At 38.7% G+C, this 27,886-nt stretch overlaps 1 protein-coding gene across 6 annotated transcripts in view; it reads left to right on the forward strand.

Annotated features, from left to right (window-relative positions):
- FARS2 (phenylalanyl-tRNA synthetase 2, mitochondrial) overlaps positions 1-27,886 on the forward strand; it is a 519,219-nt gene that overhangs the window by 133,039 nt on the left and 358,294 nt on the right. For all 6 annotated transcript variants that reach the window (XM_063665783.1, XM_054493310.2, XM_054493309.2 and 3 more), the window contains one exon: positions 8,140-8,299. In XM_063665783.1, the coding sequence (XP_063521853.1) occupies positions 8,140-8,299 (160 nt within the window). The remainder of the gene's footprint in view (positions 1-8,139; positions 8,300-27,886) is intronic.

The raw sequence follows: 27,886 nt of genomic DNA on the forward strand, positions 1-27,886 counted from the left end.
TGTCAAGCGGAGTAATAATACTGTTTTGATTAAGAACAAGGTATAAAAGTGTAAGGATTTTTCACCCCCTGGGAGATTTATAATTTGATTCTGAAAGCAGTTAATGAAATCAAGTTCCAGAAACTTCCACTTCTTTCACAGACTAGATATGCTGGGTAAAAAAACCCCAACTAGACTCCACATAAAATAATTTTGTTACAATTTTTAGACTCACCGAAAGTGAGAGAATTTCCCAAGGGAGAGGGGAGAAAATGGAAGGAACTGAGCGCCAGGAGCAGTGAGCTGACGTGAAGCGTGTGGAGGTGCTACAGCTGCTGTCAGCAGCAGGGCAGCTGAGTGATCAGGCCTCTTGGTAGTAGTGGCAAGATGGGGAAGTCAAACCTGGGCCCCTCACCTTTGCCTCTTCAGGAGCGCTAAATTGGTTCCAGGGCTGTTGGTGCCCTGCCTACACACAGTCTTTGAAGGCAAGTGTCCCCTACCTAGGCCCTCACGTTTCCCCCTGATTGATATCCAGCCTAAGATCACCACACACAAGCTATCCTGTGTGAAAATCAGCAGAAATCACACCCAATTGCTTCAGCTATTTGAATTCCTTGACGCAAAGTAAAATAACTGTATGAAATCTTTAAAGAAGCAGAAAATACAATCTCAAATATGTATAAGTAATAAAAAATGGTTTTTAACAGAAGATCATACATGAGTTATTAATCAATGAGAAGAAGACATGGGGGAAACGTACATGCATATTACTCATGAAGGAAGACAAGCTGAAAAGGCTGCACACTCTGTGTTTCCCTCTATATGATGTTCTGGAAAACACAGAGCTAGGGAGGCAGTGAAAAGAGCAGTGATTATCAGGGACCAGTGAGGAGACAGGGATGAATTGGCTGAGCGTAGAAGATTTTTAGGGCACTGAAAACACTGTCTGATACTAATGGTGGATGTATGTTTGACATTTGTTTAAACCCATAGAATGTACAACTCCAAGAGTGAGCCCTAAGGTAAACTAAGGACTTTGGGTGATTATAATGTGTCAGTGTAAGTCCATCTAGTGTAACAAGTGTACCACTCTGGTGGAGGATGCTGATAGTGGAGGAGGCTGTGCATGTGTGGAGGGGGAATTATATGGGATATCTCTGTATCTTCCTCTCAATTTTGCTGTGAACCTAAAGCTGCTCTTAAAAAAGTCTGTATTTAAAAAGACTATGCTGATTTGAGAAAGAACTAAATAGAACATGTAAAATTGAAAAATGTGTTTGCTTAAATTTAAAAACATGTCCTTTTTCTGGACTAGAATTCAATCTAGGATTACATGTTATATTTTTCATGTGTCCATCTCCTTTATTAAATTGGGATAGTTACTCAGTCTTTCTTTGTTTATTATGACTTTGATATGTTTGAAAGGTACTGGCCATATATTGTTACTCAGTCTTCTTTCTTTGTTTATTATGACTTTGATATGTTTGAAAGGTACTGGCCATATATTGTTACTCAGTCTTTCTTTGTTTATCATGACTTTGATATGTTTGAAAGGTACTGGCCATATATTTTTTGTAATGTTTCTCAACTTGACATAATTTGGTATTTTGTCATGGTGAAATTCATATTCTACATTTTTGACAAAAATGCCATGGAGATTTTGTTGTGCCCTTAGTGCGTTATATCATGAAGAACGTGGTGTTGATATGTTAACTTTGATCACTTGGTAAATGTGGCATCCGTTAGGATTCTCCGCCATTATTATTTTCCCCTTTGTAGTTAATAGTGTTTGCAGGAAGATACTTTGAGACTGTATAAATAGTTCTCATAATATTTTGTCCTATTAACTTTTGATTCCATTGATAATTTCTGCCTGAAATTATTGTGGTGTTTGTCAAATGGTTATTTTCTTTCTAATTTATTCTAAAGGTATTAATTAGAATTTTACTGTAAGGAAGACCTTTACCTTCTCTCCCATACATTTATTTAGTTATTTATATCAGTATGGCTTCATGAATATTTGGTTATTGTATGGTTATAACCTATTACTAAAATGATTTATTTTATTGCTGAAATTTACCCAGATTTGGTCTTTGGGAGCCCCCTCAAGTAGTCTCCTGTGTCCTCTGACATGTTATCATTTTTTGTCTCCATGAGATATCCCAGATTCATCTTTTACTTTTTCCACCCCAGCCCTGGAATCAGTCATTTCTTTAAGAAACTCTGGTCCTTTTTTATTAAAGAATGGTATTTAGAAGCCTAGAGCTGAGTATACTTATTGTCCTAGGGATATCATTACTTGTAGGCCCCCTCTAATGACAGAGCTAGGAAATATATATACCTACTTCTATTTCTGTATTGATGTATCTGCATATATGTTACAAAATATGAATTCATATGGGTACCTCCAATCTAAGCTAACACCACATGGCTCATTCTAGCCCTCCCCATTGCCTTTGACAGTGACAGTGAGAAACCTGGTTCTTCTTACTCATGACATATTTACTTTCTTGTTCAGTCCTGGAATGAACATAAGGTAGTTTCATAATTGTTAACACATACCTCTGTGCAAAACATTTCCTAACTAGTGTACGATATTTGCTATGGTTATTTTGTTTTTCACCTTAAAATATTTAGTTAAAATACTGTTTTTGAAAGTTATTTTGGTTAATTCTTTTCTTCTCCACTCTAAGTGGCTGTCATTTATTTAGAATAAACTTCTGTCCATCATTACTGTTTGTATTTCCATTTGGGTTCTTCCCACCTCTGGGTAGATTTTATATTATTTTATTATTATTATTATTATTATTATTATTATTATTATCATCATCAAGACGGAGTCTCCTTTTGTTGCCCAGGCTGGAGTACAGTGGCATGATGTAGGCGCACTGCAACTCCTGCCTCCCAGGTTCAAGTGATTCTCTTGTCTCAGCCTCCCAAGTAGCTGGGACCACAGACGTGTGCCACCACGCCTGGCTAATTTTTGTATTTTTTGGTAGAGACGAGGTTTCACCATGTTGGCCAGGCTGGTCTCAAACTCCTGACCTCAAGTGATCCTCCTGCCTCGGCCTCCCAAAGTGCTGGGATTGCAGGTGTCAGGATTTTATTTTTAATGTTTTGTGTAGATAAAATATTAACGTCCTTCTAAAACTCAGAACTATACAACAAGGTTTACTTAGAGGTCATGACCCCCACTCTGCCATTCGTTATACTCCATTCCCATTCAACAATTTTTTCCATCCTGTTTCCACCCACCTCTCTGTAGGTGATTTATTTCTGTTATTTCTAGCTTATCCTTCCTTTTTTTCACAAATCAGATGATTCATGTATATTTTATTATTTCTTACATGAAAAGTAGCAAGTAATATATGCTCTCTTGCACTTTGCCTTTTTTACTTACCAGTATATCTTGAAAGTCATTCCATATCAGGTCAGAGAGATCTTCCTCGTTCTTTATTACACCTGCAAAAGTACTCTATTGTATAGGTAGACCATAGTTTATTTAACATCTTTCCAATGTAAGACTTTTTTGAAAAATACGGTGCAGTTACAAACAATACTACAATGAAAATTTTGTGTGTATGTATTAATGTTGGAAGTATATTTTCAGGGTAAGTAGTTAGAAATGGAAGGACTGGGTCAAGAAATCAACAAATACATAGTTTTGTTGGATATTGCCAAATTCATCTCCAAAAGGGTTCTACCAGTTTCCATTTTCACCAGCAAAGTATGACTGTACTTATTTTCCAAAGCCTCAACGTATTCAAAAGTATATGTTGTCTGGCTTTTAAATTTTTGCCATTGTGATAGAAGTATTATGTCAGTGTTATTTTAATTTGCTTAATTTGCTCTTTAAGTTTGAATTCCTTTTCATATGTTTAGGGGGCATTTTCATATCTTTTTTTTGGTGAATTGTCTGTTCTTTTTCTATGGAGTTTTTGGCCTTTTGTCAACTTTTAAAAGTTTCTTTACATTAGTGGTATTACCTCTTTGTGGTGTATGTTTCCTGACTTTTGTTCGCCTTCTTTTTTTGTCAGTTTTCAGGTGGAAAGACCTTTATGTGTGTGTGTTTGCATGTTGTTAATGATTTTTAGTTTTATTGTATTTTAATCAGAGAGTGTAGTTTATTATTTCTTCCATATGGAATATACTTATTTCTTTGTGACTTACTATGTGATCAATTTTTGTTAATATTCTCTGGGCCCTTGAAAATAAAATGTATTTTTCATTATGAAGGGAGTAAGTTTAATGTGTGTGTGTGTGTGTGTGTGTGTAAAATATGCATATACATATTTATGTATACACACATGATTTCATTTCCTAATTATGTTTTTAGGTATTTTATCTTGTTAATTTTGGACATTTGATCTTATACTAAGAATGGTGTGTTAAAGTTTCCTATTATCATTAATATTAATGTGTTTCTATATGTGTCTTTTGCATCCCCTATGGTTCTTTCTACACAAAGGTAATAATTGTCTTATTGATATATAGATATTCATAAGTATTATACCTTCATTGTGATTTGAAACTTTTAGCATTAATACAAGATCTTCTTTGTCTTGCTTGGTGTTTTTTTGCTTGAATTCTACTTTTTCTGATTTTAAGAATGCTATGCTTGCTTTTTTATTGTATCCATTTGCCTGTTATATTCTGTCCATCCATTTGTTTTTAACATTGTTTTAGGTGTATCTTTTGTATAGTTGAGTCATGCTTTGTGGCCAGATTTATTTTTTTTAAGAGGTGAATTAAGCCTGTTCATATTTATTGATATGACTTTCACATTTATTGAGTTATTGATATATATAATCTCAATTCTATCATAATATATTGTGGTGTTATATATGTCATAACATGTTATATTTTATTTTCCTACAATATGTTTTATATGCTTTTGAATTGAAATTTTTGTTGCTCTTTAAAAAGGTTATATTTTTGTTTTAATGGTTGCTTTTATACTTAAAACTTTTAAATTCCCTTATCCCTCATATTTAACTTTGTTCTTAGTAAAAGTATTCTTTAACTATTGCCTATGCAATAATCAGTATATTCTACTTTCTTCTTTGCTTCTTTCTTCCATTGTTTAGTTACGTTATTTCTACTTTGTCTGAACACTTAACAATTGGATATTAGTCTTTCAGTGTAATCACCAGCTTTTAGTCTGAAATCTATAATTTTTATGTATTAACATGTTCTCCATTTGTTTTGTGCTGAAATTTTCCTAGTTATTTATTACTTGAACAAGGCTCATGCTTTGGTAAATTCTTCAGAAAGAGCTAATTAATGTGACATTCCCTATGCTCTTGTGTGTTTCACATTTTTTCTGTAGACTTGGTGCTTTAAGGACAGCATTGATGGATATAAACTTCTTGGTCCACATTTTTAAAAATTGAGTTGTTTGAAAATGTGGCTTCATTGTTGTCTTGTTTCTGTGTTGTTTTTGAAGAATCTGATGCCACTCTGATTGCTTTACTCTTCTACATTAGTTGATCTTTTTGCCTAGAGGTCTTGACGATTTTCCCCATTATTATTTGTGAAATCTGTTTTATAAGAATATGTCCTATATTTGATCCTTCCAGGTTCTTTTTCACAGGTACCCATTTTATCTGGTATTAGTTCTGCTCCATTGTTTTTTTTCCCCCCTCTTTAACGGACTCCAATTATATAAATGTAATTCCTTCTTTGCCCGTGTTCCATTTCTACCACTTTCTCTCTGATTCTTCTTTCTTTATTTTACCATCCTCCTTCTGGTTGTTTTTCTCCTTTTCTTCAATGCCCCCGTATTAAATCTTGATTGATTCCATTGTCCCTTGCATGCTTTGGAATTTAGATTTTGTTTCTGACATGATTTTATTTCTTTTTTTTTTTTTTCTGAGTTAAATCAATTCTCTTTTCATTTTTTCTCTATTTTTGTTCTTAATTTTTGAGTTTCTGACTAAAGCAATTTATATCCTTAAATGCTTGATTGAGCATATGTAACTTAGTTTTTAAGTATTAGTTTGTGTTTCTTTTTAGTGCTCCTTAGTTTTGGGGATTGGGTGGGAGAAAAGTTGGATTTTCATTAGTTGAGCTCTTTTGAATTGACTTTCTGATTTTTGAGTAATAATTTTCTATATTTTTATTGAATTTATTTGTTGTTCCTTTTTGGGTGTGTGAAAGACTTCCTTAGTCTCTGGTGCCCTCTTCTGTTAGTGTAGCAATGCACACTTTAGTGGTTTATTTATTTATTTTTGGTGTGGGTTAGAGAATGGTTTTGTAAATCCTCTAATTTTTTAGTTGTGCTTTATCTTTCACAACCTTGAATTTTCTTGTTTGCATCTTTTTTCTCTTCCTACTCGATTGAAAAGGTTGTCTTTCGCTTTGTATTAACTCCTTTCTCTTCCATTGTAACTGTGGTTTTGGGATCCTGTCACTTCAAATTGGGCAAGCTTTTACACCACTTTTCTGTGGTCCCTGCTCAGGCCTACTAGGACACTTTTTAAAGGATTTTCACACTTAGCGTAACTTACACTTTCTGGGTTTCTAAGGTCAACCTGAGCACCTCACTCATTCTCCTCTCTTTGTCTCATTTTTTCCAGCTTGCTGTTGCTTACTTCAAAGCCTTATCAGTGGGGCAGGAGTGTAACAGTTCTGTCCCTAGATTTTGACTGGCCTTCCTTCCTTCCTGCCTGCCTGCCAAAGGCATTGTGTTCAATAGTTTTATTTGTTCTTGTTGCTCTAAATTATTTTTAGAGGAAGCATTGACAGCTGTCATTATCTTTAGTCCTCATAAGAATAATTTGAGGCCTAGGATATTAGAATATTTTTCTGAAAACGGTTTTGTCTTATTTTGCTGACAAGTATGTCTGGGATTGCCTTAGATCATCTTCGTAGCCTGAGGCTGTCTCTATTGTCCAGAAAAATGTGATACCTGACTGCAAGTCTATATAAGGATTGGTTTACTTTTGTGCTCATCCTCATCAGGGGGATGAGTCTTTCAGGGACTCAAACACTCCAGCTTGGTTCCACAGCAAAGCTTTCCCTTTTGTCTCACTTCCATGGTAAGCTGTTACAACCCATGTTCAGGTTTTTAGCTGATAGGTTAGACAGGCAGATATTCTCAATGTTTCTCTCTGGCTTTGTGCTTACTTTATTTTTTATTTTTATTTTTAAATTTTCTACCCCTGGCTTCATGCTTCCTGTAGAGTTCAGTCACTCCTATCTCAGTTTTACTTCTTCAATGCTTTTAAGAATTTCTGTATTTTTTCAGTAGCATTTATCAGGAAGTTTGGTTCTAATTATCCAAACCAACATTACTAGAAACGGCAGCTGATTCATTCTTTTATTAAAACATTTTTTATGTTTGATTATGGGACTTTGGGTGGGAAGAATGATACATTCATTTGCTCAGTTATCCCTTTTGAGCCAATCTTCTACCAAGTAAAGACCTGCTGTGTCACTGACCAGAAAGTTACTTTATTTCAGTGGTAAAGCAGCTTATGACTGATGATAGCTGTGGTTAATAATCATGATGACAATAATGAGGAAAACTTATTTAGCCATTGGAATGTGCCAGATACTCTGTATTTTTTATATATTATTTTGTTTGTAATAAATCTACTAATTTACTATTATTATTCCCACTTTATAGATGATTCCCTGAGGCTTAGCTACTATATCACTTGCCTAAGTTTACACAGATAGTAAGCGGCAGAAACATGTTTCAGGCTCTGCCTTGAGCTTTGGAGATACAGGACTAGCAAATTCCAGCTTGCTTTCTACCTTCATGGACCTTACAGGATTTCATTCCTCGACACTGTGGGATGGTCAGGGATGTAATTTTAGAGTATGAAAGCGATTTACTAGTATTTCCACTAGAATTGAGGATAATGACTCTTGTTGGGAACTGACTATAAGTTCATGCAAATCAAAAACAGATTAGCAAAGATCAGAAGAGTGTCTTAATTCTCTAAAACTCCTCCATACCATGTAGTGTAGTGTTTTCTTCAGAGTTGTACTAAGTGAATGTTAATTTCATCACGTTTATTGACAGGACATAATGAGTCTTTTTCCCACATTATAACTTTTTAGAGTCAAAAGATTCTTAGCAGAATTTTAAAGTTATCTGATATAGATGGGCCAGGATATTTTCTTTATTTATACTTTCCTGTTGGTTTACAGTTATTTGCTGGTATAAAGGATGGAGAAAGCCTGCAGCTCTTTGAACAAAGTTCTCGCTCTGCGCATAAACAAGAGACACACACCATGGAGGCCGTGAAGCTTGTAGAGTTTGATCTTAAGCAAACGCTTACGAGGCTCATGGCACATCTTTTTGGAGATGGTAAGTACTCAAACACAGGTTGACTATCTCTTATCTGAAATACTTGGGACAGAAGTGTTTTGGATTTGGGTTGGGTTTTTTTTTTTTTTCATATTTTGAAATTCTTTTTTTTTTTTTTCCGAGATAGAGTCTTGCCATGTCGCCCAGGCTGGAGTGTAGTGGTGCGATCTTGGCTCACTGCAACCTCCACCTCCCGGATTCAAGGAATTCTCCTGCTTCAGCCTCTGAGTAGTTGGGATTATAGGTGCCCGTCACCACACTTGGCTAATTTTTATATTTTTAGTAGAGACAGGGTTTTACCATGTTGGCCAAGCTGTTCTCAAACCCCTGGCCTCGTGATCCGCCCACCTCAGCCTCCCAAAGTGTTGGGATTACAGGCGTGAGCCACCGCGCCAGGCCTGAAATTCTTGCATATACATAATGAGATGTCTTGGGGATGGGAGCCAAGTCTAAACACGAAATTCATTTGTATTTCATATACACTTTACGCACATAGCCTGAAGGTAATTTGATATAATATTTTAAATAATTTCGTGCATGAAACAAAGTTTTGACTGCTATTTGACTGAAAATCTTAATGAGGTCAGGTACGAAATGTTTCACTTGTGGCTTCAGATTGGCACTCAGAAACTTTTAGCTAGAGAAAGAAAAATGATTATAACGTTTGCTAAGAATGATAATGGATTAGGTCGGTGTCGATGGAGTGAAAATATACAGGCTGATTTGGAATATATTATGATGTTATCATTACATGATGACGTGATCAGTGGAGCAAGGTTTTTTTTTTTTTGAGACGGAGTCTCGCTCTGTCTCCCAGGCTGGGGTACAGTGCAGTGGGGTGATCTCAGCTCACTGCAAGCTCTGCCTCTGGGTTCACGCCGTTCTTCTGCCTCAGCCTCCTGAGTAGCTGAGATGACAGGCGCCCACCACCACGCCTGGTTAATTTTTTGTATTTTTAGTAGAGACAGGGTTTCACCGTGTTTGCCAAGATGGTCTCGATCTCCTGACCTCGTGATCCACCCGCCTCGGCCTCCCAAAGTGCTGGGATTACAGGCGTGAGCCACCACGCCCGGCCCAGTGGAGCAAGGTTCTTAACCATGTGAATGAACCAGTGGAAAACTTTACATATTGCCATACTGATTACCACTATCAACAGCAAAAACATTAACAGTATATTTCCTGCAGGAGGAACAATATTGTTACAATCTAGAACTCACTTAGTCACTTGCCTTTATTTTTCAAAAAATATTTGTTTTCAGTAATGCCACCTTCCCCCTCCAATTATTTTTAACTTAATTGACATATATTTTGTTTTTTTAAATCACGATATAAAGAGAAGGTTAGTGGATTTTCCTAATTGTGACTATCTTTAAGAAATACTTATATTTCTTATCTGAGAAGACAGATTACCTACTGTGGTTAGGATTCTCCTTTACTCTCTTATTCTTGTGAGCTTTTGTAAAAATCTGTTTTGTTGAGGTGTAATTAACATAAAGTAAGCTATACATATCTAAAGTGTACATTTTAATAAGTTGACATACAATGAACTGCACATGAACATACTTGCACAGTCTTACAAGTTTTGACATCTTGCAAGTTCATGCCATGAAGCTACCAGCAGAATCAATACATGAACATCTTCATTGTCCTCAGGAGTTTCCTCCTGCTCACTGGCAATCCTTCCCTTCTGCCCTTACCACATCTCACCCCGGGCAACATGTGATCTGCTTTCTGATGCCATTAATTTGTTTGCATTTTTTGGGTTTATATAAATGGAATCTTAGAATATGTGCTCTTTTTTGTCTGGCTTGTTTTACTTAAAATAATTATGTTGAAATTCATCCATGTCATAGTATATATCAGTAGTTGATTCCTTTTTATTGTTGATCAGTATTCCATTCCATGATTTGTTTATCCATACATTCATTGATAGGTATCTGGGTAGTTTCCAGTTTTTTGCTATTATCAGTAAACCATCTATGAACATTCATGGATCAGTCTTTCTGGGTCCTACATTTTCATTCCTCATAAACGTAGGTACATGTTTAACTTAAAAAAAAAAAAACTGCTAAGCTATTTTCTGAAGTGGTTGTACCATCTTGATTCCCACCAGTAGTTTATGAAAATTCCAGTTGCTGTACATCTTCAGCAACACTTGATAGGGTTAGTAATTTTAATTGTAGCCATTCTAACAGGAGTTTAGTGGTATGCAAAATACACATTTGGCATTTATAAGGTATTCACTTCCATGATTTGTTTATCCATCCACTCATTGATAGATATCTGGGTAGTTTCCAGTTTTTTGCTATTACCAGTAAAGTGTCCATGAACATTCATGGATGATTCTTTCTGGGTCCTAAGTTTTCACTCCTCTTGAGTAAATACCTAAGAGTGGAATGACTAGATCAAGTAGTAGGTGTATGTTTAACTAAAAAAAAAAAAAAAAAAGCTGCTAAACTGTTTTCTGAAGGGTTGCACCATCTCGATTCCCACCAGTACTCTGAAAATTCCAGTTGCTGTACATCTTCAGCAACACTTGATAGGGTTAGTCATTTTAATTGTAGCCATTCTAACAGGAGTCCACTGGTATGTCAAATACACATTTGGCATTTATAAAGGACCCCTCCATATAAACAAACAGAAATTGCAACTTAAGAGAAAAATGGGTGAACATGAAGGTGGCAAATGATATATATAATGACCAATAAATATATGAAAAGATGCTTATCTTTATTAGTAATCAGGGAAAAACAAAATAAAACCACAAAGAGCTTTTTCAAATAGGAAATAATTTTTTAAATCTAACATTTTAAATTGTTGACAAAGGTGTAGAGAAATAGAGTATAGCACAAAGTTCTGGCCTTATGCAGGATTCATGGTCACCATTCTTCCAGCTGGGACTTCAGTACTCACTCTTCTTGATTCACCTCTATTTTTTCCTACTACAGATTTCCCCTACTTATGCCTGAACTCAAATATGTATTTAAAGAGAATCTTGTTGTAATTTATTAAGCCTCTCTTGCTCTGTTTTAGCAAGGTTTGTTAGAATATCTTGACTGCCATATTGCCAAATGCATAGTTCATGTAATATATAAGAAACCACTAGCTAATCCTGTATATTTTTAATATAAATACATTTTCAAAAAGTGCACATCAACTTCAGGATCATGTTTTTCTAGGAAGTGGGAAATGGTATTAGGGAGAGGTAGATACCATGTTTCAAATGTATTTATATGTTTTATTTTTTAAAAACTAAAGTTAAATATGACAAAATGTTATGGTTTGATAAAACTGAATAATGAGTATATGGGTGGTTGCTATTTTCTCTTCCCATCTCTAGGTTTGATATATTTCATTAAAATGGCCTAATATAATAGTGAAATAGGTTTTAAATAGAAATTGCTGATGTGAAAAACCTATGATAGCCAGCATCTCTTTGCTTTCATGATAAAAGAAAGGAATTGTGATATTTTAAACAGTTATATCATCTATTTAACACAAATGCAGGGAGATGGATTGTGCTGTTCAGGCCATTTTAGAGGCAGGGTGAGGTAGAAGGGATTCTAGTATTTTAAGGAGATAATGTTGTGTCTTAACAGAAAGATTCAGGCTTATCTGAATTTTTCCATTGCCAAACTATGGAGAGAATTTTTTTTAGCATCCTCCTTATTTATGTCATCCTACACATTTCTATAATCAAATGATTTGCTGTTGGTGAGGTTTAGAAGCTGGATTTGCACCCTGTTGCAGGCATCACAATATTGAATAAGCTAGCCATACTCCCTGTCTTCAAAGAGCCATGGAGCCTTGGATCTTGAGCTCTCTCCTTGGGAAACATAGGATGTTCTCCGAGCACACAGGCAAGGCGCCTCCTCCTGAGCCCAGCCTGTGCTCCTGGAAGGCTCCTGGTGAGGCACATGCACGCTGACATCTGGTAAGTGGAAATTAGCCTTGAGAAGGGATAAGCAAGGTGGGGGGGCAGAAGAATGGGGTGAAACATGACAAAGTAGGTGACACAAGTACTCGTGGAGAGCAAGCATGATGCAGCACAGTCTATGGAAAGAAGGAAAGAAGAGGCAAGGGGAAGAAAAATGATTGACAGCAGACTCATGAGCATGGAGAAACGGTAGCGTAGAATCAGAAAACTTAAAATGAAGCTCCTGTTCATCCCCTTACTCTGAAGTCCTGAACAGGTCACGTAGCATTTCAGGTCTCAGTTTTCTAACTTTTAAAAGTTGCGATGATACTTGCTTCACTCAAGAATAAAACAAGATAACGTGAAAGATGCCTTGTAAGTAGAAAATATCAGATAAATGTGTAAATATGAACAAACGGAAGAAGGAAGGAAGGGAAGGAAAGTTAAGACAAGACAATAAAAGCAGGGAGCACATGAGGAAAGAGTAATACGATCAAAGAGCAACGGTCATGGCTGATTTGCCTTTATCACGTCTAAGGGAACAAGAAGGAGCTGTGTACCAAACTATGGCACCGCAGCCTTATTGGCGCTGATGGTGGCTTTCATGTCTGCACCAGGAGATATTTTAAAAAGTAAGCCATGTGCTAGCCTCTGTATAGATTATGTAAGCTGTCCAAGGTGTTTCAGGATATACATCTCTCTGAAAATATGGTCCTAGACTTTCCTTTGTATTATTTTTTATATTTGTATTTGCGTAGCTTTTAAATCTAGATGGCAGATTTCCTTACAAAAAACAATTTCTGCAATATATGACTTTTCTGACTGTGATGCCTGTCCTGACATGGTGGGCATGATCCTGGCCAAGAATTAAGAATCTTAAAGTTGGGCCAGGCGCGGTGGCTTACAGCACTTTGGGAGGCCGAGTCGGGCAGATCACGAGGTCAGGAGATCAAGACCATCCTGGCTAACATGGTGGAACCCCCGTCTCTACTAAAAATACAAAAAATTAGCTGGGCTTGGTGGCACGCGCCTGTAGTCCCAGCTACTCGGGAGGCTGAGGCAGGAGAATCACTTGAACCTGAGAGGCGGAGATTGTAGTGAGCCGAGATTGCACCACCGCACTCCAGCCTGGGTGACAGAGCGAGACTCTGACTCAAAAAAAAAAAAAGAAACTTTAATTTTAGAATAGCAGTGAAGTTGTAGCTTCTTTCATTTAGGCATATGTTTGCTTTATTGTTTTAAAAATATTGTCAGTCTAGACTTTTGGTAGTCAGCTTTTATTACAGATCGATGTTGCTATTTTATAAATGTTCAAATTCACTTTTTGTCTGTAAGACCGAGTTGGCAGAATTATGGAATGGAATTAAAGTTTAAAAATCCACCTGCTTGGAGAATACACGTTGGTTCACATGCATTAGAATCTGTCTGGGAAGAAAGCCTTTTCTTTTTCTTCTTTCCTTTGAGCCAAGGTCATTTTTAACCCCATCCACACAGTGGCCAGGCATCCTGGCGCCTCATTCACACACCCTTGCCATGCCCTGGTGTGTTTCTGCCGGGTGTGTTGCCGCGAGCTGTTGTTGTAGAGGTGTGTGAGCTTGTCCCTGACCGTGTTTGCTGTGTTTGTGACGTCCGCTGTATTGCCTGTCAGGGGAGATGTGAAGTGAAGTGGGAAGGTGACTGGAACCCGGGCCCATCTGATGAACTAGAAGAGTGAGAGGGTCTGTATCACAGAACACAGACAGTGCTGTGTGCTTCCTTCGTGCTCACACTGAATGTTCACAACTCTTTCAGGATTCTCAGCTGTTTCTTCTGGACTCTGAAGAAAAGTGCTTTGTTCGTTTTTGTGGTTTTTTTTTTTTTTTTTTTTTTGAGACGGAGTCTCACTCTGTCATCCAAGCTGAAGTGTAGTGGCGTGATCTCAGTTCACTGCAACCTCCGCCTCCTGGGTTCCAGCAGTTCTCATTCCTCAGCCTCCCGTGTAGCTAGGATTATAGGCGTGAGCCACCACACCTGGCTACTTTTTTGTATTTTGTATTTTTAGTAGAGATGGAGTTTCACCATGTTGTCCAGGCTGGTCTTGAACTCCTGACCTCAGGTGATTCACCCACTTCGGACACCCAAAGTGCTGGGATTATAGGCGTGAGCCACTGCACCTGGCCGCCTTATTCTATTTCAGGCGTTTCAGAAGCACTGTTTAGTTATGGGTTTTGGGTTCTTGCTGTTGGTTGGTTTATTAATTAAGTAATTTTGCTAGCTTCTGAAAAATGTCTTGGTAAACCTATCTAGGTGCCATCAACCTGGATTAAATTTAGATTAATAATAGCAATAATAATGGTAATAATGACGATGATAGAGATAATAGTTAACAGTGTGAAACCCTGTGCTAAGCACGTTGACAAAGAGTTTTTTCTTTTGACCTGCATCTATGATATGGGTGTTACAATCTCCGTTTTTCAGATGAGGTATTGAGAGTAAAAATTAGGTTTATAATTAATTGTTAGTGCTACATTCTTCCTAAATGGAATCACATCAAAAATTTTAAGTGCGTATCACTTTAATAATTTTTAAACCATGTCTTTGGTATGGGTGTTACAATCTCCGTTTTTCAGATGAGGTATTGAGAGTAAAAATTAGGTTTATAATTAATTGTTAGTGCTACATTCTTCCTAAATGGAATCACATGAAAAATTTTAAGTGCGTATCACTTTAATAATTTTTAAACCATGTCTTGATATGGGTGTTACAATCTCCGTTTTTCAGATGCGGGAACCTAGACACAGAGAAATAAAGTGCCAGGTAAAAATCACAGGGCTGGTAAGTATTTGAGGCAGTTCGAGCCCACCATCTGTCTTCTAAGGCCATACCAGAAGTTAGCTTTTGGATAGGATACGAAGAAATCTTATTAGTAATATTTCAGAGACTGTGAGGCCTATAAAGCCAAACAACAACAACAACAAAAAAACATCAGGGCCAGGCCCAGTGGCTCACGCCTGTAGTCCCAGCTACTTAGGAGGCTGAGGCAGGAGGATTGCTTAAGCCCAGGAGTCCAAGGCTGCAGTGAGATATGATCATGCCCATGCACTCCAGCCTGGCCAACAGACTGAGATCCTGTCTCTTTAAAACAAAACAAAACAAAACAAAAAATCGTCTTCTCTCTAGGTGCTGCCTCTGATTGTGCCTCTGATTCTTTCCTTTACCTTCTCTTCCCATTCTGTGCCTCCTGGTAGCTAGCTTGTGGTAAAGCCTCCGTTTACTACGTCATATCCAATTACATTCTGGGTAGCAAAGACCATTTAAAAACTTAAGGTTCACTCTTTCTATAATTAGTGATGAATGGGAACTGCCTCTACAGGCCTCAGAAATATTGAGCAACTCTTTTTATATTTGTTTTTATGGTCTGGGCTTTTCACCTTTTTTTTTTATTATTATTGGATTCCTTTGTTCTTGAAAAGCAAAATTAAAAATTGGAACACACTATTTCCTTGTGGCAGTATGTTATTACAGCTGCTTTAGTTTCAGGTTTTTTTCCTGTCCAAATGTGGTTTATTATTTTCTGCTAACATTTCAATTGTACCAGCATCCTAAGGCTATAAGAGAGGTTATCATTTTAGAATTAGAAAGAAATAAAATAACCCTTTAGACTATTTTTATGCTTGTGGATTTTGTTGTCATTTTTAATATTTCTCGAGTGTTTTATGTATATTTTGCACTGTGCTTAGTAGATCATTTCTTTCAGAGTAACCAAGGTGGGGATTTAGGATTTCTAACTTTTAAATTTCTCGTTCTGTCCTTGAGTTTCCAGCCTTTCTTTGGCACAGTTTCTTTGCTAAACATTGGCATTTCCCTTTCTAAAGGATTGGCCTCGTAGCACAGTTTAGATTAATGAGTGTGAAGGAGAGATGGATTGGGACCCTCTATTTTTGACAAGGTATGTCGCCATGGGGGAGTCATGTCTTGTCTTTGCTTGTTAAAAGACCTGTGGTGGTCATTGAAATGCACCTCCCAGCATCCCCTCCAAGGGTCCAGGCTGATGGGATTGCAGATCGCCTCCGGCTGTCAGCTTCTTGGGGAATTGCCTCAGCTGCAGGGAGTCTCCTTGCCCGAAGACATGCCCTTCCCAGGGCAGCCCACATCCGAAGACTGAATATGGCAAGAATACAAAGGCCCTCCATGGGCCATTCTGATAGGCTGTCTGCTCCAGACCTCTGGCAAGGTAAAGGCTTCATTGGCCTGACTGTAGTTCGTTGACTTCTCCCTCTGCCCAGTTTGCTGCCACTGTCTTCCATCCACACGTGTTGATTCCCTTCAGATAACTTGCTTGCCAGCCCAACCTGCATAGGGACCTATACATGGTCCCATCCAGCAGAAACATTCCAGGGCCCTGTGTTGTGAGTGATGTCCTGGTCAGGAGTGAAATCACTTGATCATGTGTAATAAGGAATCAGGTCTTCCATATCTTTTCATATTTTTTTATCCATGAGGCTCTATTAGTATAAATGAAGTGAAAGGGATTGAGAGTAAGAATTAGGTTTATAATTAATTGTTAGTGCTACATTCTTCCTAAATGGAATCCCATCAAAAATTTTAAGTATGTATCACTTTATTAATTTTTAAATCAGCTCTTTTGGGCTGGCTGGTGTTGCCTGGCTTGGGGAGTTGTTATCCTTCTCAGAGTACTCCTAGACAGTGAAGTAGCCAAGGCAGCTGTTGCATTCAAGCAATTTTGACTTGTCTGCACTCGCCTCACCGTACCTTAGATGTAGTCTAGAGCAGGTTGCTCTTTCCGATAAAAACAGGCCAACACCTTCAACCTCTGAGCCTTGGGATCATTAACTATGAAAAGTGAAGTGCCTCGCTTTAAGCCAGTGGAGGGACTCAGTGGAAATAAAACATCACCCTAGGACTCAGGTGGAGAGAGGCCTAAGACCCACTTTTCCTTAGCTGTCTAGTGAAAGGGGAAAATATATACTAGGGTTGATCTTTTGGGGCTAAGGAATTGGTACAAGGGAACCTCTTTAGAGAAAGGTTGAGATAGCAATGATTGAGCTGAACTATAATACTTTTAAGGAGCCCAAAAACCTTCCTGATTCTATGGCAGTTGGGCAGAGGATAACAGAGAGGTTCACTAATCTAGGGAAATAATAAATAGAAATTGTTTGGGATTTTATGTTAATTAAAATAAAATTATTGGATCTTAAGGTACAGAGAAAAAGGCACTGAAAATTTTAGGGCTACTGTAATGAAAACCATCAGTGTGCCTGGAACTACACCCATTGCAAACTATTTTTACTGGTACTAATAACTCTCAGGTGGTTGATATACAGGTGACCTAGAAACCATTAAGATTTAGGGGGAGAGGGAAGATTCTCCTTCTACTCTTTAAGTTCATAGAAAGCTCAATTTCCTGATTGATTTCAGCCACTTCTCTTCTGGCCTGTCTTCTAGGACAGTCCTCCTCCTACTTCTAGTAGTCCTCATACTAAGGAGTTGATCATCAGCATAAAGTTAGTTATGGAAACTCTGTTATCAACCACTTTAACTCCTTCACTCCTTTGACTTGCACTAGACACTCGATACAAACGTAGCCTTGAATCGGTGCCCAAATCTCTTTGTGCTTCCACCTTCTGTAGCGTCTCAGATTTGCCACCTTAGCCAGGTCAAGGTTGGTGGCTCTCTTCTTTCTTATTTTTGGTCAGCTCACTGTACAAATCTCTTTTTTTCTGTTATTCCACACCATTTTTTCAGTCTCCATTTTTCTATTCTTTGTCAGAGGATAAGCTGTATTTTACTGAGAAAATCTGGGTGACTGGGTGTGGATTTTGTGCTTAGTTGGACTGCTGATTACCAGCCCATCAGTTTCTCTAGAATTTTGTTTCATCAGCTTTAAATATACCCTAAACTATGTCATCTCACGATAAAACAAACAACTACCATTATTTGACGATCCATCTTTCTTTGGAAACTTACTGTCCTTTTCAGCTATAGTTTATGAAATATACCTTCCAATTGCTGCCCGACAGAGGCAGTGGTGGTTAGTTCATTCTAACCGTTTCTGTTGAGGTCACAATTGATTTCCAAATTATAAAATTCAACAGATTGGGGGAAACACTTATTATGCTGAATCTTTCTGCTTACTCTTTTATTTACTGAATTATAATGGGCTTCCAATAAACTAAAGTGTACAATTTGATAACTTTTGACATAATTATACACACACTAAACCATCACCACAATCAAGATATACTCATCACCCCAAAACGTTTCCTCGTGCTCCTTCACGGTCCCTCTACTGCCTCTTATACCTACTCTCCCTACCCACCAGACCTAGGTCACTAGTGATCTGCTTTCTGTTACTGTAGGTTGGTTAGCATTTTCTAGATTTATGTTCAAGGAAATCCTATTGTATGTATTCTCTCTGGCTTCTTTCACGCAGCACAATTATTTTGAGATTCATGCATTTTGTAGCTTGTTATCAATACTTCACTCCTTTTTGTTACTAAGTAGGGTATTACATTGTATTGATATTCCACAATATGTTTATTCATCCACCTATTGTTGGCTATTTGGGTTGTTTCCAGGTTTTGGCTATTACAAATGGAGCTTCTATAAATATTTGTGGACAAGTCTTTATATGGACATAGCTTTTTTTTTTTTTTTTTTTTTTTTTCTTGAGTAAATAGCTACAAATGGAATGGCTGCATGGTAGGTATATGACTGTTGTTTTTTTTTTTTTTTTTTTTTTTTTTTTTTTTTTGAGACAGAGTCTTGCTCTGTTGCCCCGGCTTGAGTGCAGCGTCGTGATCTTGGCTCACTGCAACCTCCGCCTCCTGGGTTCAAGCAATTCTCTGCCTCAGCCCCGCGAGTAGCTGAGATTACAGGCACCCGCCACCATGCCTGGGTAATTTTTTTTGTATTTTTAGTAGAGACAGGGTTTCACCAACTTGGATAGGCTGGTCTTGAACTCCTGACCTCATGATGCACCTGCCTCGGCCTCCCAAAGTGCTGGGATTACAGGCGTGAGCCACTGCGTCTGGCCATGACTAACTTTTAAAGAAACTGTCAAACTGTTCAACTGGTTGTACCATGTTACATTTCCACTAGCAGTGCCTAGGAGTGGAAGTCACTCCTCATTTTTGCTAGCACTTGTTACAGTCATTGTAATTTTAGCCATTCTGATAGGAGTGTAGTGGTATCTGATTATGATTTTAATTTGTATTTTCTTTTCTTTTCTTTTTTTTTTTTTTTTGAGACAGAGTTTTGCTCTGTCACCAAGGCTGGAGTGCAGTGCTGTGATCTCAGCTCACTGCAACCTCCACCTCCTGGGTTAAAGCAGTTCTCTCCCACCTCAGCCTCCCAAGTAGCTGGGATTACAGGTGCACGCCACCACGCCTAGGTAATTTTTGTATTTTTAGTAGAGACACGGTTTCGCCATGTTAGCCAGGCTGGCCTAGAACTCCTGACCTCACGTGATTCACCCACCTCGGCCTCCCAAAGTGTTGGGATTACAGGCGTGAGCCACTGCTCCCTGCCTAATTTGTGTTTTCTTGGTCGATAATGATGCTGAATATTATGTACTTATTTGCATTCATATAACTATTTGGCAAAGTATTCAAATATTTTGCCCATTTGTTTTCTTTCTTTTTTTTTTGGTCTTGCTTTTTTGCCCAGGCTGGAGTGAAGTGGCATGATCTCAGCTCACTGCATCCTTGACCTCCCAGGTCAAGCGATGTGCCCACTTCAGCCTTGCAAGTAACGGGGATTACAGGCGCTCATCACAATGCCAGCTAATTTTGTTTATATTTTGTAGAGATGGCGTCTCACTATATTGTCCAGGCTGGTCTTGAACTCCTGGGCTCAAGCAGTCTGCCCACATTGGCCTCCCAAAATGCTGGGATTACAGGTGTGAGCTACTACACCTGGCCCTATTATCTTTTTATTGATTTTTGAAACTTTGTGAATTTTGGATATGATTCTTTCGTGGGATGTGGGATTTGCAATATTTTCACTCAGTCTTTTCATTAGTGTTGTTCCTCAAAAAGCAGAAGTTCTTTAACTTTGATGAAACCGAATTAACCAATTTTTTTCTCTTATGGATTATGCTTTTGATACTGCTTCTCAGACATCTTTCCTAACCCAAGGTCACAAAGATTTTTCTACCATGTTTTCTTATAGAAGTTTTACAGTTTTCAGTTTTATATTTAGATTTATGATTCCTTTGAAGAATGTTATGGATGATCTGAGGTATGGATTGAAATTTTGTTTTCCATATTGATACCCAGTTGTTCCAGCATCATTTGTTGAAATGACCTTTCCTTCTGCACTGCAAAGTCTTTGTACCATCGTCTGGAATCAATTAACCATGTATGTCTGGGGCTATTTCTGGACTCTCTATTCTGTTCCATGCATCTGTTATTTGTCTATCTTGACACAATACTTTCACAGTAGCTTTATAATGTCTTAAAATCAGTGAAATTCTTGTAACTTTGTTCTTTTTTCAAAGTTGTTGTAATTAGATTGTTTACATTTGATGTTATTGTTGATGTTGTTGGATTTAAATGATCATTTTGCTATTTGCTTTCTATGAGTAACTTTTTTTTCTTTGTTCTCTTACTTTGTTTGGATTAATTATATTTTTTATTATTCCATTTTATTTCCTTTGTGTTATGAGGGGTAACTTTTTGTTTTGTTATTGTAGCAGTTGCTTTAGGGTTTACAGTTATCACAGTCTCACTTTGAGTGGTATTACCCCACTCCCGTATAGTGTAAGAACAGCAGACTTCCCTTTTTCCCATCTTGGCCTTTGTGCCATCACATATTTTAATTCTTATGTATGTTATCAACTCCTAAATACGTTATGATTATTTTTGCTTTGAATAGTTGATCAGCTTTTAAAGATATTTAAATAATAAGAAAAGCCTTTATATCTCCTAGGTCCTTACCATCTTCAGTGCTCTTCATCTGGGTTCCCAACTGATATTTTCCTTCTGCACAGCAGAAGGTCTGCTTCTGCTAGTGATGAATTCTTTTGCATTTGTATGTCCATAAAGCCTTTATTTTGCCTTTATTTTTGAGATATTTTCACTGGGAAAAGAATTCTAGATTAATAGTTTTTTTACTTCTATGTATGTATGTATTTATTTATTTATTTATTTTTATTATTATTATTATACTTTGGGTTTTAGGGTACATGTGCACAATGTGCAGGTTAGTTACATATGTATACATGTGCCATGCTGGTGTGCTGCACCCATTAACTCGCCATTTAGCATTAGGTATATCTCCTAATGCTATCCCTCCCCCCTCCCCCCAGCCCACAACAGTCCCCCCCAGAGTGTGATGTTCCCCTTCCTGTGTCCATGTGTTCTCATTGTTCAATTCCCATCTATGAGTGAGAACATGCGGTGTTTGGTTTTTTGTCCTTGCGATAGTTTACTGAGAATGATGATTTCCAATTTCATCCATGTCCCTACAAAGGACATGAACTCATCATTTTTTATGGCTGCATAGTATTCCATGGTGTGTATGTGGCACATTTTCTTAATCCAGTCTATCATTGTTGGACATTTGGGTTGGTTCCAAGTCTTTGCTATTGTGAATAGTGCCACAATAAACATATGTGTGCATGTGTCTTTATAGCAGCATGATTTATAGTCCTTTGGGTATATACCCAGTAATGGGATGGCTGGGTCAAATGGTATTTCTAGTTCTAGATCCCTGAGGAATCGCCACACTGACTTCCACAAGGGTTGAACTAGTTTACAGTCCCACCAACAGTGTAAAAGTGTTCCTGTTTCTCCACATCCTCTCCAGTACCTGTTGTTTCCTGACTTTTTAATGATTGCCATTCTAACTGGTGTGAGATGGTATCTCATTGTGGTTTTGATTTGCATTTCTCTGATGGCCAGTGATGATGAGCATTTTTTCATGTGTCTTTTGGCTGCATAAATGTCTTCTTTTGAGAAGTGTCTGTTCATATCCTTTGCCCACTTTTTGATGGGGTTGTTTGTTGTTTTCTTGTAAATTTGTTGGAGTTCATTGTAGATTCTGGATATTAGCCCTTTGTCAGATGAGTAGGTTGTGAAAATTTTCTCCCATTTTGTAGGTTGCCTGTTCACTCTGATGGTAGTTTCTTTTGCTGTGCAGAAGCTCTTGAGTTTAATTAGATCCCATTTGTCAATTTTGGCTTTTGTTGCCATTGCTTTTGGTGTTTTAGACATGAAGTCCTTGCCCATGCCTATGTCCTGAATGGTAATGCCTAGGTTTTCTTCTAGGGTTTTTATGGTTTTAGGTCTAACGTTTAAGTCTTTAATCCATCTTGAATTAATTTTTGTATAAGGTGTAAGGAAGGGATCCAGTTTCAGCTTTCTACATATGGCTAGCCAGTTTTCCCAGCACCATTTATTAAATAGGGAATCCTTTCCCCATTGCTTGTTTTTCTCAGTTTTGTCAAAGATCAGATGGTTGTAGATATGCGGCATTATTTCTGAGGGCTCTGTTCTGTTCCATTGATCTATATCTCTGTTTTGGTACCAGTACCATGCTGTTTTGGTTACTGTAGCCTTGTAGTATAGTTTGAAGTCAGGTAGCGTGGTGCCTCCAGCTTTGTTCTTTTGGCTTAGGATTGACTTGGTGATGCGGGCTCTTTTTTGGTTCCATATGAACTTTAAAGTAGTTTTTTCCAATTCTGTGAAGAAAGTCATTGGTAACTTGATGGGGATGGCATTGAATCTATAAATTACCTTGGGCAGTATGGCTATTTTCACGATATTGATTCTTCCTACCCATGAGCATGGAATGTTCTTCCATTTGTTTGTATCCTCTTTTATTTCATTGAGCAGTGGTTTATATTTCTCCTTGAAGAGGTCCTTCACGTCCCTTGTAAGTTGGATTCCTAAGTATTTTATTATCTTTGAAGCAATTGTGAATGGGAGTTCACTCATGATTTGGCTCTCTGTCTGTTATTGGTGTATAAGAGTGCTTGTGATTTTTGTACATTGATTTTGTATCCTGAGACTTTGCTGAAGTTGCTTATCAGCTTAAGGAGATTTTGGGCTGAGACAATGGGGTTTTCTAGATATACAATCATGTCGTCTGCAAACAGGGACAATTTGATTTCCTCTTTTCCTAATTGAATACCCTTTATTTCCTTCTCCTGCCTGATTGCCCTGGCCAGAACTTCCAACACTCTGTTGAATAGGAGTGGTGAGAGAGGGCATCCCTGTCTTGTGCCAGTTTTCAAAGGGAATGCTTCCAGTTTTTGCCCATTCAGTATGATATCGGCTGTGGGTTTGTCATAGATAGCTCTTATTATTTTGAGATACGTCCCATCAATACCTAATTTATTGAGAGTTTTTAGCATGAAGGGTTGTTGAATTTTGTCAAAGGCCTTTTCTGCATCTACTGAGATAATCATGTGGTTTTTGTCTTTGGTTCTGTTTATATGCTGGATTACATTTATTGATTTGCATATATTGAACCAGCCTTGCATCCCAGGGATGAAGCCCACTTGATCATGGTGGATAAGCTTTTTGATGTGCTGCTGGATTTGGTTTGCCAGTATTTTATTGAGGATTTTTGCATCAATGTTCATCAAGGATATTGGTCTAAAATTCTCTTTTTTGGTTGTGTCTCTGCCCGGCTTTGGTATCAGGATGATGCTGGCCTCATAAAATGAGTTAGGGAGGATTCCCTCTTTTTCTATTGATTGGAATAGTTTCAGAAGGAATGGTACCAGTTCCTCCTTGTACCTCTGGTAGAATTCAGCTGTGAATCCATCTGGTCCTGGACTCTTTTTGGTTGGTAAGCTATTGATTATTGCCACAATTTCAGCTCCTGTTATTGGTCTATTCAGAGATTCAACTTCTTCCTGGTTGAGTCTTGGGAGAGTGTATGTGTCGAGGAATTTATCCATTTCTTCTAGATTTTCTAGTTTATTTGCATAGAGGTGTTTGTAGTATTCTCTGATGGTAGTTTGTATTTCTGTGGAATCGGTGGTGAGATCCCCTTTATCATTTTTTATTGCGTCTATTTGATTATTCTCTCTTTTTTTCTTTATTAGTCTTGCTAGCGGTCTATCAATTTTGTTGATCCTTTCAAAAAACCAGCTCCTGGATTCATTAATTTTTTGAAGGGTTTTTTTGGTCTCTGTTTCCTTCAATTCTGCTCTGATTTTAGTTATTTCTTGCCTTCTGCTAGCTTTTGAATGTGTTTGCTCTTGCTTTTCTAGTTCTTTTAATTGTGATGTTAGGGTGTCAATTTTGGATCTTTCCTGCTTTCTCTTGTGGGCATTTTGTGCTATAAATTTCCCTCTACACACTGCTTTGAATGTGTCCCAGAGATTCTGGTACGTTGTGTCTTTGTTCTCATTGGTTTCAAAGAACATCTTTATTTCTGCCTTCATTTCGTTATGTCCCCAGTGGTCATTCAGGAGCAGGTTGTTCAGTTTCCATGTAGTTGAGTGGTTTTGAGTGAGTTTCTTAATCCTGAGTTCTAGTTTGATTGCACTGTGGTCTGAGAGACAGTTTGTTATAATTTCTGTTCTTTTACATTTGCTGAGGAGAGCTTTACTTCCAAGTATGTGGTCAGTTTTGGAACAGGTGTGGTGTGGTGCTGAAAAAAATGTATATTCTGTTGATTTGGGGTGGAGAGTTCTGTAGATGTCTATTAGGTCTGCTTGGTGCAGGGCTGAGTTCAGTTCCTGGGTATCCTAGTTAACTTTCTGTCTCATTGATCTGTCTAATGTTGACAGTGGGGTGTTAAAGTCTCCCATTCTTATTGTGTGGGAGTCTAAGTCTCTTTGTAGGTCACTCAGGACTTGCTTTATGAATCTGGGTGCTCCTGTATTGGGTGCATATATATTTAGGATAGTTAGCTCTTCTGGTTGAATTGATCCCTTTACCATTATGTAATGGCCTTCTTTGTCTCTTTTGATCTTTGTTGGTTTAAAGTCTGTTTCATCAGAGACTAGGATTGCAACCCCTGCCTTTTTTTGTTTTCCATTTGCTTGGTAGATCTTCCTCCATCCTTTTATTTTGAGCCTATGTGTGTCTCTGCACGTGCGATGGGTTTCCTGAATACAGCACACTGATGGGTCTTGAGTCTTTATCCAATTTGCCAGTCTGTGTCTTTTAATTGGAGCATTTAGTCCATTTACATTTAAGGTTAATATTGTTATGTGTGAATTTGATCCTGTCATTATGATGTGAGCTGGTTATTTTGCTCGTGAGTTGATGCAGTTTCTTCTTAGTCTCGATGGTCTTTACATTTTGGCATGATTTTGCAGCGGCTGGTACCGGTTGTGCCTTTCCATGTTCAGTGCTTCCTTCAGGAGCTCTTTTAGGGCAGGCCTGGTGGTGACAAAATCTCTCAGCATTTGCTTATCTGTAAAGTATTTTATTTCTCTTTCACTTATGAAGCTTAGTTTGGCTGGATATGAAATTCTGGGTTGAAAATTCTTTTCTTTAAGAATGTTGAATATCGGCCCCCACTCTCTTCTGGCTTGTAGAGTTTCTGCCGAGAGATCCGCTGTTAGTCTGATGGGCTTCCCTTTGTGGGTAACCCAACCTTTCTCTCTGGCTGCCCTTAACATTTTTTCCTTCATTTCAACTTTGGTGAATCTGACAATTATGTGTCTTGGAGTTGCTCTTCTCGAGGAGTATCTTTGTGATGTTCTCTGTATTTCCTGAATGTGAATGTTGGCCTGCCTTGTTAGATTGGGGAAGTTCTCCTGGATAATATCCTGCAGAGTGTTTTCCAACTTTGTTCCATTCTCCCCGTCACTTTCAGGTACACCAATCAGATGCAGATTTGGTCTTTTCACATGGTCCCATATTTCTTGGAGGCTTTGTTCGTTTCTTTTTATTCTTTTTTCTCTAAACTTCCCTTCTCACTTCATTTCATTCATTTGATCTTCCATCACTGATACCCTTTCTTCCAGTTGGTCGCATCAGCTCCTGAGGCTTCTGCATTCTTCACATAGTTCTTGAGCCTTGGCTTTCAGCTCCATCAGCTCCTTTAAGCACTTCTCTGTATTGGTTATTCTAGTTATACATTCGTCTAAAGTTTTTTCAAAGTTTTCAACTTCTTTGCCTTTGGTTTGGATTTCCTCCTGTAGTTCGGGGTAGTTTGATCGTCTGAAGCCTTCTTCTCTCAACTTGTCAAAGTCATTCTCCATCCAGCTTTGTTCTGTTGCTGGTGAGGAACTGCGTTCCTTTGGAGGAGGAGAGGCGCTCTGCTTTTTAGAGTTTCCAGTTTTTCTGCTCTGTTTTTTCCCCATCTTTGTGGTTTTAACTACTTTTGGTCTTTGATGATGGTGTTGTACAGATGGGTTTTTGGTGTGGATGTCCTTTCTGTTTGTTAGTTTTCCTTCTAACAGACAGGACCCTCAGCTGCAGGTCTGTTGGAGTTTGCTAGAGGTCCACTCCAGACCATGTTTGCCTGGGTATCAGCAGCGGTGTCTGTAGAACCGTGGATTTTCGTGATCTGCGAATGCTGCTGTCTGATCGTTCCTCTGGAAGTTTAGTCTCAGAGGAGTACCTGGCCGTGTGAGGTATCAGTCTGCCCCTACTGCGGGGTGCCTCCCACTTAGGCTGCTCAGGGGTCACGGGTCAGGGACCCACTTGAGGAGGCAGTCTGCGCGTTCTCAGATCTCCGGCTGCGTGCTGGGAGAACCACTGCTCTCCTGAAAGCTGTCAGACAGGGATGTGTAAGTCTGCAGAGGTTACTGTTGTCTTTTTGTTTGTCTGTGCCCTGCCCCCAGAGGTGGAGCCTACAGAGGCAGGCAGGCCTCCTTGAGCTGTGGTGGGCTCCACACAGTTCCAGCTTCCTGGCTGTTTTGTTTACCGAAGCAAGCCTGGGCAATGGCGGGCGCCCCTTCCCCAGCCTCGCTGCTGCCTTGCAGTTTGATCTCAGACTGCTGTGCTAGCAATCAGCCAGACTCCGTGGGCGTAGGACCCTCTGAGCCAGGTGCGGGTTATAATATCCTGGTGCGCTGTTTCCTAAGCCCGTGGGAAAAGCACAGTATTTGGGTGGGAGTGGCCTGATTTTCTAGGTGCCGTCTGTCACCCCTTTCCTTGACCAGGAAAGGGAACTCCCTGACCCCTTGCACTTCCTGAGTGAGGCAATGCCTCGCCCTGCTTCGGGTGGCGCACGGTGCGCTGCACCCACTGTCCTGCGCCCAGTGTCTGGCACTCCCTAGTGAGATGAACTCGGTACCTCAGATGGAAATGCAGAAATCACCCGTCTTCTGCGTTGCTCATGCTAGGAGCTGTAGACCGGAGCTGTTCCTATTCGGCCATCTTGGCTCCACGGGTAACAGCTGTATTTATTTTTGAGATAGGGTCTTGCTCTGTCACTTAGGCTGGAGTGCAATGGCGTGATCATGGCCCACTGTAGCCTCCAAGTCCTGGGCTCAAAGGATCCTTTTACTTCAGCCTCCTGAGGAGCTGGGACTACAGGTGTGTACCACCACACCCCGCTAACTTTTAAAATTAAAAAAAAAAAAAAATTGTAGAGAGATGGAGTGTCACCATGTTGCCCAGGCTGGTCTTGAACTCCTGGCCTCAAGTGATTCTCCTTCCTCGGCCTCCTAGAGTGCTGGGATTACAGGTGTGAGCCACTGTGCCCTGGCTCTTTTAGTTCTTTAGAGATGATATTCCTAGATCTCTTCTCAC

The sequence above is a fragment of the Pongo pygmaeus genome, chromosome 5, assembly GCF_028885625.2.
Source record: "Pongo pygmaeus isolate AG05252 chromosome 5, NHGRI_mPonPyg2-v2.0_pri, whole genome shotgun sequence".
Taxonomy (NCBI): domain Eukaryota; kingdom Metazoa; phylum Chordata; class Mammalia; order Primates; family Hominidae; genus Pongo; species Pongo pygmaeus.